This window comes from Phaethon aethereus (assembly GCF_964289735.1).
Source record: "Phaethon aethereus genome assembly, chromosome: 3".
Classification (NCBI taxonomy): domain Eukaryota; kingdom Metazoa; phylum Chordata; class Aves; order Phaethontiformes; family Phaethontidae; genus Phaethon; species Phaethon aethereus.
In genome coordinates this window covers 66,849,535-66,869,780 of record NC_138576.1, presented here as the reverse complement: position 1 = coordinate 66,869,780, position 20,246 = coordinate 66,849,535, and the positions used below count along the sequence as shown (strand labels likewise).

The 20,246-nt window shown below is 41.2% G+C and overlaps 1 protein-coding gene across 1 annotated transcript in view; it reads right to left on the bottom strand.

The window, feature by feature from the left end:
• ARFGEF3 (ARFGEF family member 3) overlaps nt 1-20,246 on the bottom strand; it is a gene marked incomplete at both ends in the record, with an annotated part of 93,926 nt that overhangs the window by 70,158 nt on the left and 3,522 nt on the right. The window contains 2 exons of the mRNA XM_081998395.1: nt 1,707-1,838; nt 4,878-4,959. Of these exons, the coding sequence (XP_081854521.1) occupies nt 1,707-1,838; nt 4,878-4,959 (214 nt within the window). The remainder of the gene's footprint in view (nt 1-1,706; nt 1,839-4,877; nt 4,960-20,246) is intronic.

Genomic DNA, 20,246 nt, shown 5'->3' with positions numbered 1-20,246 from the left:
AAGTTTTGCTTTGTTCTCAGGACATAAAGATGTAGTCTGATCTTCACCATACATGCATTTCGCTGTGCTTTAGCCAGAAAAGGATTTGTACATCAAAATTTCTCTCAGTGGCATGAATGATGTTCCCCTTTCTCTTTTGCACTTAAACTGGAATTGAATGTTTGTTTTTTAAAAAAACCCAACAAACAAAAAAAGTGTACATAGGTATAATCTTAGGTTTTAGCTTGGGTTTTATGTTGTTTGGTGTTTTGGTTTGGGTTTTTGGGGGTTTGTTTGGGGGTTTTTTTCCTCCTTCTCGCATACCAAGACAACTTGAGAAGATACTCATAACTGTAGTAAAATACAGTGCTCCCATTCTTCTCAGTGTGCAAGCAATGCATCACAGAGGCGTGTCATGGTTTTCAAAGAAACAGTATGCATGCAGATTCAGAATCTGCAACACTCAAGAAGGTAACAAAGCAACTTGCAAAAAATTACTGCATTCCAAGAGAGACCTGCTGGTTCAGTAGTGCTACTTCCTAACTCTTCCCTTCTCCCTCTGTAGAGACAAGAGAGACACGAAAGAGGCATGCTGGGTTAGCACTGCAGAGCTGGGTGTCACCAGTTAACCCTGTACGTGGGCAGAAGCCTGCTCCCATAAACCGGGTAACAGTCCACACAAACACTGCTCTCTTTTTTAGTGCTGCTAGGCTCCCCCTTCTGCATGTTCCGACGCTGACTGCATATTGCACCCAGGCAGACATCTTCAGTGGCAAAGAGTACAGCTGCTACAGAGCTGTTTCAGAGTGGGTAACATAGAACACAGATGTCACATGTAAGAGAGAAAGAAAATACCTAACCTATGCACTTAGAAGCAAAAGACAGTCAAGTAAGTAGATCCAAATGTATCAACCAGCACTAGGCATAGTGCACATGCAAAAAGAACCACCAGGTTTGTTCCAAAATGGTTTCAACCAATGATCAGCTGTAGCACAACAAACTCTGTAGTACGAAGTTTACACCCAAACATCTGAGAACTATCCACCACTGTATTGCTTTCACACAAATAATACAGGTATTGGAAGTCACTTTTTTATGTCAGTACTGGCACGTCATACACCTAACCCAACAACAGTGCAATGACATTTGACAGCACCTCCCCTCAAAACAGTACCTCTTCACAGCTGAGCTTCCCAACACACACATAAAGGAATGCTAAAGCATTTCTAGAAATTGAAGTTCTCACTGAGATAAAAAACAGTAATTTCCCTAGTCCAGGGACTAATTTTGGTGCCTAAACAAATCATGCTCCATCACTAGCAAAAAGAACATACAGCTAACTAGAAAGCACCTGTGCACACACAATTCAAAATTACAAATCTGCACAGCCCACCTCATGAGCACTAAAGCTCAATACCAAACACAAACTTCCAAATCTACACGTTATTTAGTAGTGAACTCCCATGAGTGAATTGATGGTCCTGTTTCAGTTTGCTAAAACTGGGACCACCAGTGCACTGACTCTTAATATAAACTATCTCCTATTTTAACCCAGGGAAACACAAACCAAGTACAAATGAAAACAACTGACATCTGCCAGCAGGAAGCAGGGAATCAAATACTGTCCTAAGGTGAAGATTTCCAAGGCAACAGCTAATTTGTTTGCTAACCCCAGCATTCAGTTATGCAGCCTCTGTTGCAAGCACTGATGTGTGTGAAACACTAACCTTCATCACTTCAACCTGCAGGTCTTCGTTGAGCGAAGGAGTCACTTTGACGGCATTCAGCATCTGATTAAGCAACTGTTTCTCATCTGAGTCTGTTTCCACGGATACAAACCTCTCATCAGACAGCAGCTTCTGCAGAGAGAAAATGGCAATGTACAGGTTGAGACAAAACTGCCTCTGCCCAATTCTGCCATAAACCACCACACCTAAACCTAGTAGTGTTTGGTACTATGGTGGCTATGTTTTCTATGTACAAATTTCAAATTGCTCCAATAATATAATAGAAAGTACAGCAAAACAGGGAGTTCTGTGCCATGATGAAGGGACATTTAACATCTGTAACAGCTGCCATTTCAGTATCATCTTTCCCCATCCCACTTCTCCAGCGTCCAGAAGAAAGCAGACATCAGTAATTGATGCGAGAGACCACAAGTCACTCAAAGTAATGCCCTCAGCAAAATCTCTCAACATTTTAGAAGCAGGGAGAGGATGGAACCCTCAGCCCCCCAACCCAAAAAACAACAACAGAAAAACCCCCACTCAGGCTAAGATCCTGGCCTCAAACTAGTGCTAGCAGATACCCTGTCCAGCAGCTGAGTGTCAGCTATCATTCCACCCAGTCTGACAGGGCACAGAGAACAAGCACTGTGGAGGAGGCACTTCTGACCACTGACAGATGTGTTTTGTGTCATTCAGGAGTTGACTAATAATGGATGCAATCAAGTCCTCAGGAGAAAGAGTACTGTTAGCATCTGGCTGGCATGAGGACCACAAACACACATAGGACTGCATTCAATAGAGATTGACTGAACTTCAGACTGAGTGTTTTAGACTGATCAGATTTCCTTTGCCTGGAAAAAGCCGGTATCTCCCAACATGGCCAGTGGCACTATTTCCTCAGAGTTCTATTATAAATGCCTCTTCCATTTAGTCTATAATCACCTTCATGGGTGTCTCTTATTAGTGGCAGGCATCCTGCAACAGATGTACCCACTCAAGTCTTTTCCCAGCTCCAATCTTCTTAGAAGCTCCCATGACAGAGCAAAACTACCTTGTTTTAGTTGCCAGGAACACAATGATGTTCTGCCCCAGTGCAGACTTTGAGCAGCCCACTTCACCCTGTGTGTTCTGCATCATTTTTGTACTGATGCTTTTTCCTAGCTTCAACTCTGTAGTACATTTCACTGTGTTCATTCCTACTTCTTATTTTCTATGCTTGTGCTAGTTTTGGCTAGAATAGAGTTAATTTTCTTGATAGGTGCTCACAGAGTGCTATGTTTCAGATTTGTGACCAAAACAGTGTTGATACTGCACCAGCACTTTGGCTGTTGCTGAGCAGAGCTTACACAGCATCAAGGCCTTCTGTTTCTCATACTGGCCCCTCCAGCAAGTAGCAGGGGGTGCGCAAGAGGCTGGGAGGGGGCACAGCTGGGACAGCAGACCCCAACTGCCCAAAGGGATATCCCACACCACATGACACCATGCTCAGCAACAAATGCTGGGGAAAGCAGGAGGAAGCAGAGGGACAGGGACATTCATAGTTAAGGCATTTGTCTTCTGAAGTAATGGTTACACGTGATGGAGACCTGCTTTCCTGGAGATGGCTGAACACTTGCCTGCCAACGGGAAGTAGTGAATGAATTCCTTCTATTCTTTTGCTTGTGCATGCAGCTTTGCTCCCCTTATTAAACTTTGTCTTAGCCCATGAGTTTTCTCACTTTTACTGTCCCAATTATCCCCCCCCCAAGTTGTACTTCACGTCATTTTTGTCTTCTATCCTATTTTTTTAACCTATCTCCTTAGCATCAGCTGTGTAGTTTGTTTTTTTGTCCTTCATAAAACTTCACATATTGTAAATGCAGATGAAGGACTGTATTCTTGCCTGCATTACTTTTTCAAGCTTCTAGATAGGAAGTAACACTCTAAGGTACCATGCTGTAAATCCACAACTTTGCAATTCCAGTTCTTACAGAACTCAAGTGTATGTGCAGCAAGTTAGAAAGTAAAAAGATAAATTTTATCTACTGAGTGTTCCCAAGGAAGTTATACTACACTGGACAGTGGATCATTCATAATTCCTCCACTATTTTTGGTTGATCATCACCCTATAATGTTCTTGTAACAGGCATACTTGCACTGGTACAAGAGCAGATATATGTTCAAGTCCCACTAGTCTACTGTTGTTTTCACTTTAAAAGCACACACACACACACCCCCTGCACCTCTCATATATCTGAAACACAGGGAACAGGATCTTGGGGTGGGACCAGAGTACTACACCACAAGAAGGTGATACATGTCTTCTAGCAGAGCCCAATAATTACAGTAACCCTTTTTTCCTTAACTAGAGCCTCCTACAACCATGTTGTGCCCCAATATGAGGCATCCTCTAACCAAATGCCTGACACCTCTCATGCTGAATTAAGTAAATTTGAATGATGTACTCACATCCTTATACTCCCAAAACAACTTCATGCTTGCCCTTTGAGGGAGAAATATCTTTCTGGAAAATAGTGGCATGCATTTTACATCCCAGTAGTGTACCAGCCTTTTTCACAACTACCACCCCCCTGGTGATAAGTATTTACTGACATGTACTCATTTGTCCACATAAAAGAAAGGTAAACTGCTTTAGTTTTTATACTGTCAAACCTGAGTGTTTTTGTTGCTTGTGCTGTACTGCTGTTTTCTTTTGCAATTTCATAAACTACCAAATCAGATGCTACTCCTACTGTTTTCAGCGTACAAAAAATCCTGGAAAGTGCCCACACATATAGAATGCAGTTCCCAGATCCTTTATTAACCTCTCCATCTTTCGAGCACTGCAGTCCTCTTTTCTAATCAAAGAAAATAGAAAAAGTTGACTCAGTTTAGTTTTTTAGACATTTAGCAGTGGCAAGGCTTAGTGAGAGTAGCAGAGGGCCACAAGGTCCATCTCCATTTCAACATTGAAAGTCAGGAACTCCCACCCAGCTGCAGAACATTTTTAGTTTCTATAGAATCACCAGCCTTTACTTGCATTCTAACTTCTGAACACTGTCACAGAAACATCAACGTTATTATTAGGTCCACCTAAGGACAGACACTTTTTCTCTAGTATTTTTCAAAAGAAAAGCCTAGATTTCCTTAACACCCACTGCCTGCTAACACACTCCCACTCCAAAGCCATACCTGCATCCCTGCTAGAGCCTGTTGGGCCAGCTTCATGCTCTTTGATTCCAGAGCAAGTTGGAGAGGAAGGAGACACTTCTCCCTGAGGAAAATTTAAAAAAAAAAAAAAAGAGAGAACAATGGAACTAAAATTGGTATTCAAAGGAGTAATGTTCCAGAAGGGCTGTATCGCTTTCAGTAAGATAACACTTGCATACAGTAATCAAGAAGAATTTTGCAACTCTCTGAAGCACTTTTACCCTCTAAAGAAAGCTGGCTTATTTCTTCATATACTGTCAAGAACAGCCTTTTAATTGAAATTTCACAAAATACTTCCCAACTGTTAGCCCTCTGTGTGCATGCATCAATTTGCAAAGCATAAAGAAGGAATTCACAGATCACTAGCAGTCATTCAACTCAGCATGATAAACGTTACACTTCAGTTACTTACCTTCTGTTTAATATTCAGGTTGCTAGAAAAGTGGTTTTGTAATCCACTTTCTATCAGTCAGGTTTTGGTCTATGGCCTCCTCTACAGTCCAGTGTGCCCTGTTATGTTAGCTCCCTTCAGCTATAAATGGTGTAGACAAAAGCAAATGTACACTAACAAGTTTGGTTTACACTTGAATTAGCATGTGCTAGAACTACAACTAAGCTGTACTTTGATTACACTATAACACCTTTTTTTTGAATATTAAAATAAATCACTAATTAGGACAGTATTTTAGATGCTTTTGACTCAGTGCTCAGTACTGATGGGTTTTTGTATTTGGTGACCAAACCAAACAGTGCCTGGAGCTGTGACTTCTCCCTTTACTCCTTGCTCCTTTATCAGAGATTGGGCTGCAGCATCTGAAGAACACCTAGTAACTACAAGCCCTTTAAGGAAATCCTGTTAGTTGGCAGGAAACTCATTCCTTACCAGAGATACTCAGCCAATGTCCAACTGCAGTCTCCTTGAAGGTTTGCAAGACTTCATTAGGTCACATATCGTAAGAGGCACTTATCTGTACATACAGTCTATTTTTCCATTTGTTTAGACATACTTGCTTATGGCAAACCATTCTGTGCCAGCCCTTAAGAGTCTTAGTTCTCCAACTGTCTGCATTGCACCCCAAGGAGCCCTTTTGCATTAATTTCCTCCCCATGGAGACAAGCGTGTGCAAGGTAAGATGGAACAGAAAACAACTAGTTGAGTCTTTTCTTACCCAATTGGAAACCAAAAAGCCCTGATTCATTCCATTTAAAGTACTCTTCTTTGTCAAGTCTCAATGCATTCAAACACACACCCCAAATCCCTGTCTTTTCAAAGCAAAGACGTTTAATTTCTAAAAATACCAAAATGAAGAGGTTTTCCTCTTTTGCTCCTGTGAGCTGCCTTTGACCTGAATTTGCTTAGTTTCAGCTGACCCAATAATAAATAGTTTATTTGCTCAAAAGTATATAAAAGTATTGACTAACTCCTACAAATCTAAAGGTTCAAGTTCTGACATGAATGAAACACATGCAGTAGACTAGCATGCATACCTGCTCCTCTTGCAAATCATCCTTTCATAAATAGCTAAGGAGAAGCCCTAGGTTAGAGCAATAGTGATTACTGCAGTTTCAGACATATTGTCAAAGCTACCTAAAATCATGCTTTGCCACAGTCTGCCCATAACCTACTAACCTGCCTCCAAAACTGGCAGTCTACAACCTGAACTTGCTTGTTAAAAAATTTAAATGGAGGTTACCAAACACTGGCCATCTCAGCTTTGGGGAACCTAGCTTGTAACTCCTTCAGGGGATCCTGCTTGCAGACGGGACTGAACGTCCACTCTGAAAAGTCAACTCTATTTTGCTTGTGTTCAGTTGGTATTCCTTTCTCTCCACCTTTCCCAAAAAAGCACAAATCACAAGCTACCCCAAGGGGCACAAATCTGCTGTTTGCCCTTTGAAATACAACCTGTTCCTTTAATGATAAATTAAAGACTTGAAAGTCACAAGCATGGCTCAGCAATCTAGCAGGCTTCTGTACTTCGCAAAGACCTCTTAAGAACCTGCAGATTTGTACCTTCTTCCCAGGTTATGGGAATCTGTAAAGGCCATTTGGCATAACACCACAAGAAGTTTTTTAATGAAACATGAATTACACAGATTTCTAAAGAACTTGAAGCAGACTACATGTGTATCTTAAAATAGGTTTCTAAGTAAACCATTTGCTTCATTTAGGATATTCTGAGAAACAGGTAAGCACCAAGCCTTATTTTCTCAGAAGCTCCTTTCTTGAATGTTTCTGGAATCAATTTAACTAGATGGATTCTTAAAACCTGTGAGTTTAGCACCCAAAACAGCTTGAACTACAGAACATCTAGGAGATATTTCCTCACAGAGCGTCGTATCATCCAGATCTACAGAAACTGCCAAAACATCTACTCCATGGTTCAAACAGTAATCCTCTAGCCAGTACAGAACTGGCTACAGCCTATGTACCCACTGTCAGCTTTGCCTGGATCTGGGAACACATGTAGCATGAACGTAAATTGTAACAGGACTTTCTAGTTTAGAGATGTGCCACAGCAATACATCTCTAGCCCACAAAGCACCTGTAAGTACTTCTAAATTGTGACTTCAACATACTCTATCTTTTAAAAGAAGTTGTCACTATCACCCTCTGGGGGAGAACTCACTTTGAAATGAGTAGATAAACAGGTGCCAAAACAAGGTACCTGTGCATTAACTGGTACTCAAATCAGCCAGACACACACACACGGGGGGGGGGGGGGGGGGGGGGGCGCGGAAATCACAGTAGTGTATAGTACTAACTGCAGGATGCTAAAAACTGATGATTATTTAGACTTGCATATCTCTCAGAGCAGAACACCACATTTCTTTTAGACTTTCTACAGTTCACTACAACAGCTTATAAATGTTTAAGGCATTATTAATACGGAACAAACTTATTCTCACATTAAAATGGATGGAGACTGGGAGGAGAGGGGAAAGAGAAAGCAGTCATAAGTCACTGGAGTGGATCCAGTTCAGTTTCATTAAAATGAAGACAGGTGGGAGCTCCTATGGCTTCTGTGTAGCTACCCTGCACATCAGCATGTTGCCTACCATCTGTCATCACATACTGCAACGAGCAGAGAACAATGTGAGCTGTTTCTTGAGATACCTCCCAAAATGAAGAGCAAAAAATGACAAACAGGAGGATGGAAATTAGAACAGATTCAATTAGCTGAACTTCCCATCCTTGCTAAAAATGTTTAACTGAAAATCTAATTAAGGTTGCTGCAGCCTGTATCCCCACTGTATTCTCAGAGAAAATGAACTGCCATTGTGTCATTTCCTGTTCTTGTCACACACTCGGTCAATTAAATCTTTAGCATTTCCATGCTACAGCTATAAAACACCTGCAGAGATACCTCACAATGTTTGATTAGCTTGAGCATCTTCCACACTTAGTTCGATCTGCCATTTAAATGCATCATCAGCTAGGATGAGAACGTAGAAGGACACAGCAGATAATCCTCAGGCAGAATGGGAGAGGATGATGTAAATTAACACTGTTGGTCCCTACTAAGGTCTACCACTTAAGAACTGGGTTCAATAAGGCTGCACAAGAGATAAGGGTGCAATGAAGAAAGGGATTGAGGTTTCCTCTTATACCTTACAGTCCTTTTATAATTCCACCCTGGTTTGAGCGACCCCATGCTATGGGATCTCATTGCTTACTCCACTTGTCTACAATTCTACACTGTCAAGTGACAATTCATTCAGGTTTTCTGGTGTTCCACATGTAAGACATTTTACATATATTAAGTTCTCAGAATAAGGTGGTGCACATCAATATATTTCAGAACACATTTAAGAATGTTTTCCATTTACATTGCTGTACAGAAACTAGTTTCACACTGGAACTCCTAAGTTTCCATACTGATGCATGCAGGTGTGGGCATATATATACATGGAGTTTTAGGCACAAAGACAACTTAACCTTCAATGACATGAGTCAAACACAACATAGAGGGAGCATGAAAGGAAGGGAGCACCTTTGACTCAGAGGAGGGGAAGCTACCAAAAGCTTCAGGGTAAGGTATCCTGGGCATTGACAGATGAAATAAAGAAATGAAAACAGAAAGTAGAGGGAAGAAGTCAAGATGGTGTAAAGGAACGACAGTAAAGAAAAAGGATGTGCTCAGATGTTAGTGGTGTACTATGCTGAAATCCACACTAATTGCATTGTTTGCATGTGTCCACACAGCGGTGCTCTCAAAAGACAGCTCCCTTTAAAAAACAAAAGAAAACAAACACACCCTCCCCCACCCAAAAAAAGACAAAGAGGGGAAAGGAGAAAAAACAAAAAAAGAGAAAAAAAAAAGAATGAAGAGAGGCACCAATAACAGATCCTGGCTGAAGTGTTCTTTCCCTGATAGCGGAAGAGAAGACAGGGATCACTCTTTACCTGCTGCTGTTGTCTAAGGTCACCTGTGCAAAGGATATGGTGAGAGTCACTGCAGAACAAAGGTCTGGAAGAATGATTTTGCAGCACAGAAAGTAATTGCAGAGACATGAAACAGCTTTCTTAATCACAGTGTTTCTATTCAAATCTGGTATAACACATAAATACTGAACAAATGAGTGTAACATGACAGCAGCCCCCTCCCTTCAAAACAAAGAGCGCCAACCACCCTCCTGTCCTCACTCAGAAGACCAATTGAAAAAAAACAACGAAAACTCTAAGGTCACTAGAAACCAGTATCCACTTGCACTAATGGGCACTCCCTTAGAGAAAACAGCATTTGGTAAGTGTGGACCTTGTTACATACAAAACAGAGCAATGAGAAAATGCCAAGGATAAAGATTCAGTCCTGTTCCTGCTGAGGCTACCTGGAGTTTTGTCACTGGACGACCATGGTATCTGGACTGAATCCCAAGTGACCTGCCCAAGGTCAAGCAAAAAGGTCAGAGACAGAACTAAGTGCGTAATCTGGGACCAGTACCTCCAGGAGCACAGGTTGTCCTTCCTGAGTTACCCCATTCCATGACTGTCAGCTTTGTAAACTGCAGAATGAGTCATGAGAACGTAAATAGCCTTTATATTCAGCGCACTGGGTTACGACGACCTTTCTAGTCGTCCAAGTTTGCCATGGCTCATCAACCTGCAGGTCTGTCACACAGGATGCTGTGACAGACCAGTCAAAACAGACTGCCAAAAAGGTCAGAGCAAGACAGATTACTACTGTAAGTAAGAGATCATAAAAACCTTTCTGTCCTCATTGTAGTGGAAAAAGCCTTTAGTGAGAGGAGAATAAGGGTTCATTAATTCACTCTCATGATAAAAATTCTAATGAAGATAGTAAATGGCCCAATCTTAACTCTTTGTTAGTGCCTGGAACACAGTGTCATGGCCCACCTTCACCTCCACGACACTGACTTAGGGAAGAGGGTATTATAAATGAAATATTTGTCACCACTGTAAAGGTAATTTCCCTTCATATGGTGATAACCATATTAATTTTCAGAAGTGGGATTAAAAATAAAGAGAGATTAAAAATAAGACATCTCTCATCATTATCTTCACCCTTAAAACTGCACAGCAGAAGCAAAACTCAGAACCTCAGGGCCTTATCAGCATGTAATTTGCATTCCATAGCATAACTCACAGCCCAGTCAAAAAACAGATAGGAATTTGATTCGTGGCTGTTGCCATTTTCTGAAACACTGTTTGTTAGGAAGGGTAACGGTCATAGCTAGAGTCTGACATTTTTCAGTCAGAGTAACACTGACAATTGAGAAGAATGTCTCAGTCTTGGCTGCTTAAAATGAACAAAGTATCACAGTGTCTAACTCCATTAGCCTCACTTCCTCAAGCAGAAGGTTGGCCCACCATGAGAAAATGGTAAGGATGCATTCTCAAAATTCTGGAGCTGTTACCCTTAAATAAACAAAACAGAAGAAATTATCCCTACACAAATGGGGATTATTTAGTTTGTGTAAAACAAATTCTAGCAGCGTATATACGTACACACGTACATATAAAAGTAGAAACACCCATAATGCCTCTTTTCCTGTGCTAGCTTGGAGAGAATTGATAAGACTCCATCAACAACTTTATGGTTCATAATGGAAGCATTTAAAACCTGGAGGAGGAACAGAAAATTAATACATCCTTTTTCAAGCAACATCTCTTCAAGAAGAAAGGAGATTTTAAGTCCTTGCTCACATTCTAGAGAAACAACCCATTTTATCTACAGCAGAAATATGACTGTCCCACTTCCAAAAAACATTACAGTCGAGCTCAGACAGAAGTTTGGAGCTTGCAGCTTATAAACATAGGGCAAGTTCTCATGCCCACCCCACCAATGCAGGAAGTCAGACCATACGACTACAACAGACCCCTCCAGCACTAAAGTTTGTACCCTTATGCAAATACAAATTTATTGATAGTACTTATAGACTTCTTAGAGCAATAGGATAAAAGACAAAATTGGAAGCCTTCCGGTTAGAACACTCCTTTTCAAGAAAAAAAAAACCACCAACAACAAAAAACCAACAATAAATTATCTTTATGATGCTGTACCACTACAAGATGATCATGCAGTGTTAGACAACTTTGGTATTACAGTGCTACTTAAGAACGAACAAGCAGTTAGTGCTGCAGTTGACATGTCCTGAAAAAAAACCAAACAGTTGAGAGACTGCTGTCGTACTGTGTTAATATAATTTCTGACTTGCTTCAAAAGGGCCAGGATTTTATGACAGTTACTCACAAGCATAGAGCATGTTTCACATGTCAAGAGATTTGCCTCTCACATAACCAGGTGAGGTTCCACCTTTACTAATAACTTTATAATTTCTGGCTGAAAGCATTTTAATTTTTCTTCCTCATCACTTCCAGCTTCTTAAAAAAAAAAAAAAAAATTCTTTTTCTCCCCACACAGTACAAAACTCTTCACTCTTCTCCAGTTACAGCAGAAAGGCTTCTTTTCATCTGACTGGAGGTTTAACGCTCCTTTTCTTTCTGTATCTGATTCTCTCTTGCCTCAGCTGCTGACAGAACTCTGCTCTCTCAGAGTTCCCTCTGGGTCCCTCCTCCAGCTCAGCATTTCATTTTTCCTCCCTCTCTGTTTCATGTATTCCCTCTTCCCTTCAATCCTTTTGCTTTTCAAACCAAGACACAAAGTAATCACTTCACCCAACACTTAAATGAACCTGCCTCTGAAGGGAAGTATATGAGTTGCTTATCAGAGGACACTTAATGACATAGGGAAAAGGAAGTGAGGAATAATGTCTAAATGCAACTTCATACAGTATGTTAGCTAGAACTTTAACAATTTTCCAACCTGGAATGCTGAATGAGATTGCAATTTGATAGTGGAATGTTGAATGAGATTGCAATTTAATAATCCAAATATGGATTTGCCATAGTGGCAGAAGTATAGCTCTACTCATGGGAAAGGCAAATGTGAATAATCTAATCTTCCATCCAGTCTAATGCAGCCGAGACCACAGAATTCATAAAATCATAATTAAATAGCTCAGCACAGTCACTCAGCTAGAAAGCACTTCTAAGGTCATTTGCTTCCTTGCTATACTCACTAATAACATCTTGATTTCAACACAAACACAAAGTTCCTAGATAGGAGCCTGCTACTGTTGTCAAGATGAAACCCAGACAGAACAAAACAAAAAACATAAGCACACCATGTACCTTTGCTTGATAGGAGAAGATGAGAGACAACAAAAGATTCTACACAATATTAAAGTGAACAAGGCCAAAATTAAATATTTAAGTGGGCAAGGCCTTTAAAGTTCCCTTCCAACCCAAACTATTCTATGATTCTATGACAATAATCAGGATACTTCCAGTCTCCAAAGCTGTAGTGTAATCTCTCTGTGATGTGTTATTATCACTCTCCCTAGAACACCCACCCCACTACATTTTTGCCCTTTATGAACAAGGTACGACAGTCACTTACTAACCCTGCTCTTACGGAATCTGACGACACACGTAAACCTCACAAGGTCTTCATTATAAAGCAATCTGTATCCTTTAGGTGATTTTATCGATTATCATTTGAAGCACAGTATGAAGATGAGATGAGGAGCAGAGTATCCATCCTTAGTGTACGCCTCCTGGCCAGAGGTAGAGCACATGTTGGACTTGCTCAGCCTACAATTTTGAAAGCTTATCAAGCTGTTCCATGAAACCTCTCTTCCCTATATTTGGTAAAACTGGAAGGGAAGCTGAGGATTTTTCCAGTGAAAACATTTTTGTTTCAAAATTTCAGTACACTGAAAACAATAAATAAAGCATCTCATGAGAAGTAAACTTCCATCAGAAGTTCTACAATTCTTGGACAGGATAGGATTGAGGGGACAGAAAAAGACACTGAGCATAGCACAGACATCCTGCAAATGACCTTATTTTTGCCATTACAGCTGGATGGCCTACAGTTAGTTACAAAACACTTTGACAAAGAAGTGGGAGGATGAGGTATATTTCTGGTCATTACTAGTTACATTTTGCAGATTAATGCTGCAATCTGCAACTCCATTCAACTTTCACAGCAGTGCAATGCTAAATCTTGACAGACCTAAGGGATCATTGTTAAAAATATCCTCATATTTGCAGTGCATTATGTAATTTTATACCCACTGCACCTTAATATATTCAATTTCTTAAGCAAACAAACATCCAAGGAAACCAAAGGTAGAGTATTTCCTGCAGCTTTGTTACTTTTCATGGAATGTAAATAAAAGAACTGTGAGAAAAGACTTTTATTATTCCCACTCACCCCTTCATTTTCAAAACAAAGAAAAGTAATGACTTGCACAGCATCAAACAAAGACCACAGCAGAGTCAAGCCTCATTTAGTCGGGAAACAGTTCTCAGTTTTAGTGCCTCTTCTTCTATTCCCCGGTTCCCCCACCCAACCATATTTCATTCGCTAAGGCAATTATCAACAACCTCCTGATGTTAGAATATAAAATAGTCTGGGTTGGAACGGATTGTTAAAGGTCATCTAGTCCAATGCCTCTGCAGTGAGCAGGGACATCTTCAACTTGATCAGGTTGCTCAGAGCCCCGTCCAACCTGACCTTGAATGCTTCCAGGGATGGGGCACCTACCACCTCCCTAGGCAACCTGTTCCAGGGTTTCACCACCCCCACTGTGAAAAACTTCTTCCTTCTATCTAGTCTTAATCTACCTTCTTTTAGTTTAAAACCATTACCCCTTGTCCTATCACTATAGGCCCTGCTAAAAAGTCTGTCCCCATCTTTCTTATAAGCCCCCTGTAAGTACTGGAAGGCTGCTGTTCTCATCTTTGCAAGCACTAAAAGTGATCAGACGTCTAAAAGAAACACACACACTGCTATCCCATTATCATCCTTAGACCCTTAGGGCAATATTTCAGTTGTATTTGTAGTTAGAAATTAGACAAACACAACTATGTCTGCTCTCATCTTCTGTTGGTGCTATTCCTGTACTGAATGAACTATGTACATCCCACAGTACCTGTATGGCTTGGGGAGGAGTGGCTGGAGAGCTGCCCAGTGGAAAGGGACCTGGGGGTGCTGATCGACAGCCGGCCAAATATGAGCCGGCAGTGTGCCCAGGTGGCCAAGAAGGCCAACAGCATCCTGGCCTGTATCAGGAATAGTGTGGCCAGCAGGAGTAGGGAAGTGATCGTGCCCCTGTACTCGGCACTGGTGAGGCCGCACCTTGAATACTGTGTTCAGTTTTGGGCCCCTCACTACAAGAAGGATGCTGAGGTGCTGGAGCATGTCCAGAGAAGGGCAATGAAGCTGGTGAGGGGTCTGGAGCACAAGTCTTATGGGGAGCGGCTGAGGGAACTGGGGTTGTTTAGTCTGAAGAAGAGGAGGCTGAGGGGAGACCTTATCGCTCTCTAAAACTACCTGAAAGGGAGTTGTGGCAACGAGGGCGCTGGTCTCTTCTCCCACGTAACCAGCGATAGGACAAGAGGAAATGGCCTCAAGTTGCGCCAGGGGAGGTTTAGATTGGATATTAGGAAAGATTTCTTCACTGAGAGGGTGGTCAGGCATTGGAACAGGCTGCCCAGGGAGGTGGTGGAGTCATCATCTCTGGAAGTGTTCAAAAAACGTGTGGATGTGGCACTTCAAGACATGGTTTAGGGAACATGGTGGCGCTGGATTAATGGTTGGACTTGATGATCTTGAAGGTCCTTTCCAACCTTAGTGATTCTGTGATGTTGGGGATTCACCCCAACAGGCAGCTCTGCCGCACCCAGCTGCTCTGCACTCCCACCTCCTATGAAGAAAATCAACTCCAGCCCAGCCAAAAGCAGTACACTGTGGACTTTTGTCACAAATCTTGAAAGGACTTTCAGAAGAATCCATAAAAGGAACAAAGACCCAAAGCAGTTGGTGAATATTAAGGTTCACTACTATAAAGAATGTCAGGAAGGGCAGAAAGTTAGTTTCAGAAACAGCAAGCACTGCCCTTTTTAAAAAAAAAAGAGTAACACAAACCCACAAGTAAAAGTGATAGAAATAATCTTTCAGAAACCATGCACCTTTTCCCATGACAATACCAAACCTTCTGTGATACCTTTAAGAGCCATAACCCTGGCTGACAGGTTTTTAGGGTCTCCTAGATCTAGAGGCCTTCCAACACTTTTGGAATCTTGTCTTGACAGCAAGAGTTCAGACATGATGGAAACTGACCCTATACACCCCTTTCCGCTCCAACACTGCTGTCTTTTGGGGTCCCAGAACAGATGCAAAGTTCTGCTGAGATAAAAATACCTGCTCATCAGACAAGAAATAGGGCCAGTTATATATACCAGATTAAATATGCAGATTGACCCAATGACTAATATGACAGTGCCACAATGCCTTTCTAAACACTGATCTCCTCCCCCTACCCACCTCCCCAACATTAGAACTAGGAATGCAACATTTTAAATCAAGACCAAAGCATATACAACATTCAAAACACCAAATGGGTTACATAAATCTTCCAAAAATCTGGATCCAGCCTGTGAACTGCCAGCACAGAAGATAGAGCTCAGCAATCCACACTGCCACTAGAATCTCTTCTTGGACAGATGCCTGCCAGAGAACTCATCACCCACTTGCTGAATGCCAGATAGTGACTGTGTAATGTGTAATGGTTGAGCAGCATGAGTCACATATCCAGCAGTCAGATTCAGGAGGAAAGCACAGAAGCCTTAATGCCAGGTGGCTGTGGCAGCAAAAGCAGGAAGCAAAGTGTTTTAAAAATAAGAAAGAGTAAAATAAAGAGAGGTATGCTAAAAATACCACCCAAAAAAACCTCAAAGACCATCATTCCTCCCTCCCTGCTCCTTTTTTCTGGTCAGAGGATCTGAGAGAGACAGACAGATCCATCCATCCATTGATCAATCAGCTTCTCTATCCACTCCCTCCCAGTAGAAAGAAACTAGCAGAAATTATGAACAAAATCAAGTACGTGGGAGAAGAATGAAATGATGAAATCACAAATATTTCACAGAATCACAGAATTATTAAGGTTGGGAAAGACCTTTAAGATCATCAAGTCCAACCATCAACCCAACACCACCGTGCCCACTAAACCATGTCTTGAAGTGCCATGTCTACACGTTTTTTGAACACTTCCAGTGATGGTGACTCCACCACCTCCCTGGGCAGCCCGTTCCAATGTTTGATCACTCAGTAAAGAAATTTTTCCTAATATCTAATCTAAACCTCCCCTGGTGTGATTTGAGACCATTTCCTCTCATTCTATCGCTAGTTACTTGGGAGAAGAGACCAACACCCACCTCATTTCTTCACAATGGAGAAGCCAAAACACATTCCATGCCTCAAGATTCTCTCAGTGGATTAATTACCTGCAAAGCTAAGAGGATTGGAAGTCTCCACGGCATTGGATGTTTGGTGATGATCACACCACACTGCTTTTCTTAGTTGTTGAGCACATGCAAGCTAAAACGTGTGAGCATGTTCTATTTAAGAGTTTGTAAGCTGCATCTACTTCTCAAGAAGCATGCCAGATGCAAAGCTAGAGGTGCAAAAATAAATGGCAGAGTAGAACTACCAATTTCATCCCCAAATTCCCATGACCATAGAGGGGAAAAAAAAAAATATGCAAGGAGGATAGATATTTCAGAGTTCAGCTAAGTTTAAGGCTTAATTCTTTTCCTGACTGCTCTTCATTGCACTGCCTTCACAAAGTTCACAAACTGCCCTCAAAAATAAGCACCAAGACAAATAGCACTGGAACACAAAGAGGGAAGACAGAACTGGACACAAGGAGGTTATTACAAAGGATCCTGCTCACCACTGACTGCTGACTTTCCAGCTCTAATCCCCAGAAATACTGGCTATTTTTGAAAGGCCAATGTGAAATACCAGAGGGATGCAAGCTTTTGCAGTAATGAACATAAGAACTGCTACCAACACAAAGAGAATTTGGAAATGCTTAGCATCTCTGAAAACCAAGACCGGTATCTTTCTGATTAGGCACCTAGAATTGGTGCCTTGAAGGCTTGAGCCTGTAGCTCCATTTGATTTCAACTACTAGGCACAGAGATGTGCAATGTACAGATATGCTGAAGAGGTAAGTAAGCATCTAGAAAGCATTTCTGGTTCTTCTTTGAAGAAGAAATGTAATTACATCAGTTACTATACCAGAATGTTTCACTCATCAACATATCTCACAGCCATTACTTTCAAGTCCACAGAGGAAGCTGTAAGACGGCATGAAGAACAATTTATACTATCGAGAGTCTTGCCTACACATCTTTTGCACTCAGCCACATTTCTCTGGGAGTAAAGAGACAATAGCCACACAAGGTCGGAAGAACTCAAACTCAAGTCTGCAGTGATGCTTTTGCTACACTGACAAAAGGGCAAAAAAATATTTTGCCATTCTTCTGGTCAGAAGAAAAGATAAGTAGGGACAGGATAGTAGAAAGACCTGGAAATTACAGGAAATGTCTTAGAACTATGAGAAAGTCTGTTTAGGATAATAAAAAAAAATTTCCTAATGAAGAATGGCAGGGATGTAGTAAGAAATTCTGTATATAAGATTCCAGGTTCCAATAAGGACAGAAACACCAAAACACAACAGCTAAACTACCCACCAAGCCACAGTCTCCCTCAAAAGTCCCAATCAACCTCCTCTTTACAGCACCAAGTCCGTGCTGACAGAAAGTCACTAAGTTTTATATAGCCTGTAAGGTGTGACTTAATTCACAGAATCACAGAATCACTAGGTTGGAAAGGACCTTCAAGATCATCAAGTCCAACCATTAATCCAGCGCCACCATGTCCTCTAAACCATGTCCTGAAGCACCACATCCACACGTGCATAAAGCATTCCAAGAAACTCTAGTATACAAGTTTTTTCAAAGCACTATGTGACTGGCAAGCACTGTCTAGCCTCTTATTTTATTCTCTGGTATGTATATAATCCTCATGAGTATTTAACTGCTCTGATCAAACATTCTCTTTCAAGGCTTATTTTCTCGTGTCTCTTCAGTTACCTTTAATGGACCATGTTTCAGCCTCTGAAATCACAATGGAGAAACGGGCCAGGAATTAGCCAAGAAGAGAGACTTGCTCAGTGTAGGTGGTTTACCTTAGGGCAGAATTTGTCATCTTGAAAATACTGGTGAATGCAGCCCAACTTAGTAGCAAACAATTGTTTGCTGGCAGACAACATTAAGCTCTCTTAAGCTAATTTCCATGTGATCAATTCACCAATTAAAACATCAATGCATCAATTCCTGTTATCTAATTAATTATTTATAAGTCATCCATCCAGCTTCCTCAAGCACTTAGTATATATCTAATCTTCACAACACCTGTTCATCAGAGACAAACATCATAACAGGCAGCCACCAACGGATGACTTACCAATGGGTTCCATGACTTCCCCTTCTCAAGAATTCACAGGACATCTATGGCAAAGCCTTGAACTCACTTAAGGTCATTTCCATCACAGTCCACTTTAATCTTCTTTACTATTTCATACTCTGATCACAACTTAAAGTACTGAAAAAGCACACACATATTTCTATCTCAAGGCAGAGCTGACAGGATTCTGTGGGGAACTCCATATTTATTGGAGATTTGTATTTCTTTAGGAAGTGAGGCATTTAACTAATGCCCCTCACTAGAATTAATATGCAAAGTCATTAACTGGGATTTGGATTCATAAGTCCAATTACCATCAAAGGAAGCTGAACAGCAAAATAGTCTCATTTAGCTCCCTGAAGATATACACAACAGATCTCTATCAAACTAATTAAAGAATGACATTCCAGGCTGAATGTCCAGTCACTGCACTCCCTTGAGGCAAAAGTACCCCAGATGCTCCCAAACACAGCAGACATGTACTATCTAAACTGCTACCAGACAAGTGCCGGAAACAGCTCCCATACAAATGCTACAGTTGAACGCCCTAACTAATTGCACAGACTTCAGGAAATTATCATGTGGCTTGCCCAGTGTCCAGCAACAGAAGGCCAACATAAGAGAGGAAGTTATGGAAAGGTCAGGAGCAAGCCAGAACTATGTTATAGAAGTAATCTACCCCAACAGTATGGTGGAGAGAAATACATAGCTGATATAACACTGTAAAAAACCCTGAACTCAACTAGTCATGGTCCGAGGAAATGCAGAGAGATAACTTGTCCTCCCCATTCTCATGCTAGGATCCCTGTCTTAGAAGGAAACATTATGAAGAACCTCTATTCATCTAGGACTGTGGTTTCAAAACCAGCAAATGGCCTTCTACTTATTAAGGGGAAAAAAAGGGAGTATACAGTTTACACCTTCTCTTTCTTGTTAGCAGACTTCATTCTCAGTTCCAGAAGGATTTAAGTAAGGGCATGGCCATCCTGTTAAACAGTAGTAATATCACCTCAACTTGCTAATGGAAGCCAGAGCCTGCTGTGTGGAGAAACCGAAACAATACTGATTGGGATACTTACTAGATTCACTATTTCTGAAACCGAGCCGGCATCTATCTCAACTGGACATGGCAGATTATGAATCTCTGTCCTCCATTCTTATGTAGTACAGATGTGCCCTACATCACAAACTTCCCCAAATATACTGTAGAGAACTGCTGATATACTTCCCTTGTATTCAGTATGTTCTAAGCACACACCAAACTTTCCTACTAAGCAAGCTGGAACATTTTCCCTGTCATGCAGTACTCTAAATACTCATTCAGCTGCTGCTCTTGTAAGGGGCCTCACTAATACATGTTTTTCTCCTGAACTATTTGGCACACTGCCTTTAACACTTCCAATATGTTACCACTATGGATCTCAGATCCGAGTTGTGGACTAGGGTCACTTGGTGGAAAGATGATACATACCTTCACTCTAACTCTACTATTACGGAATAT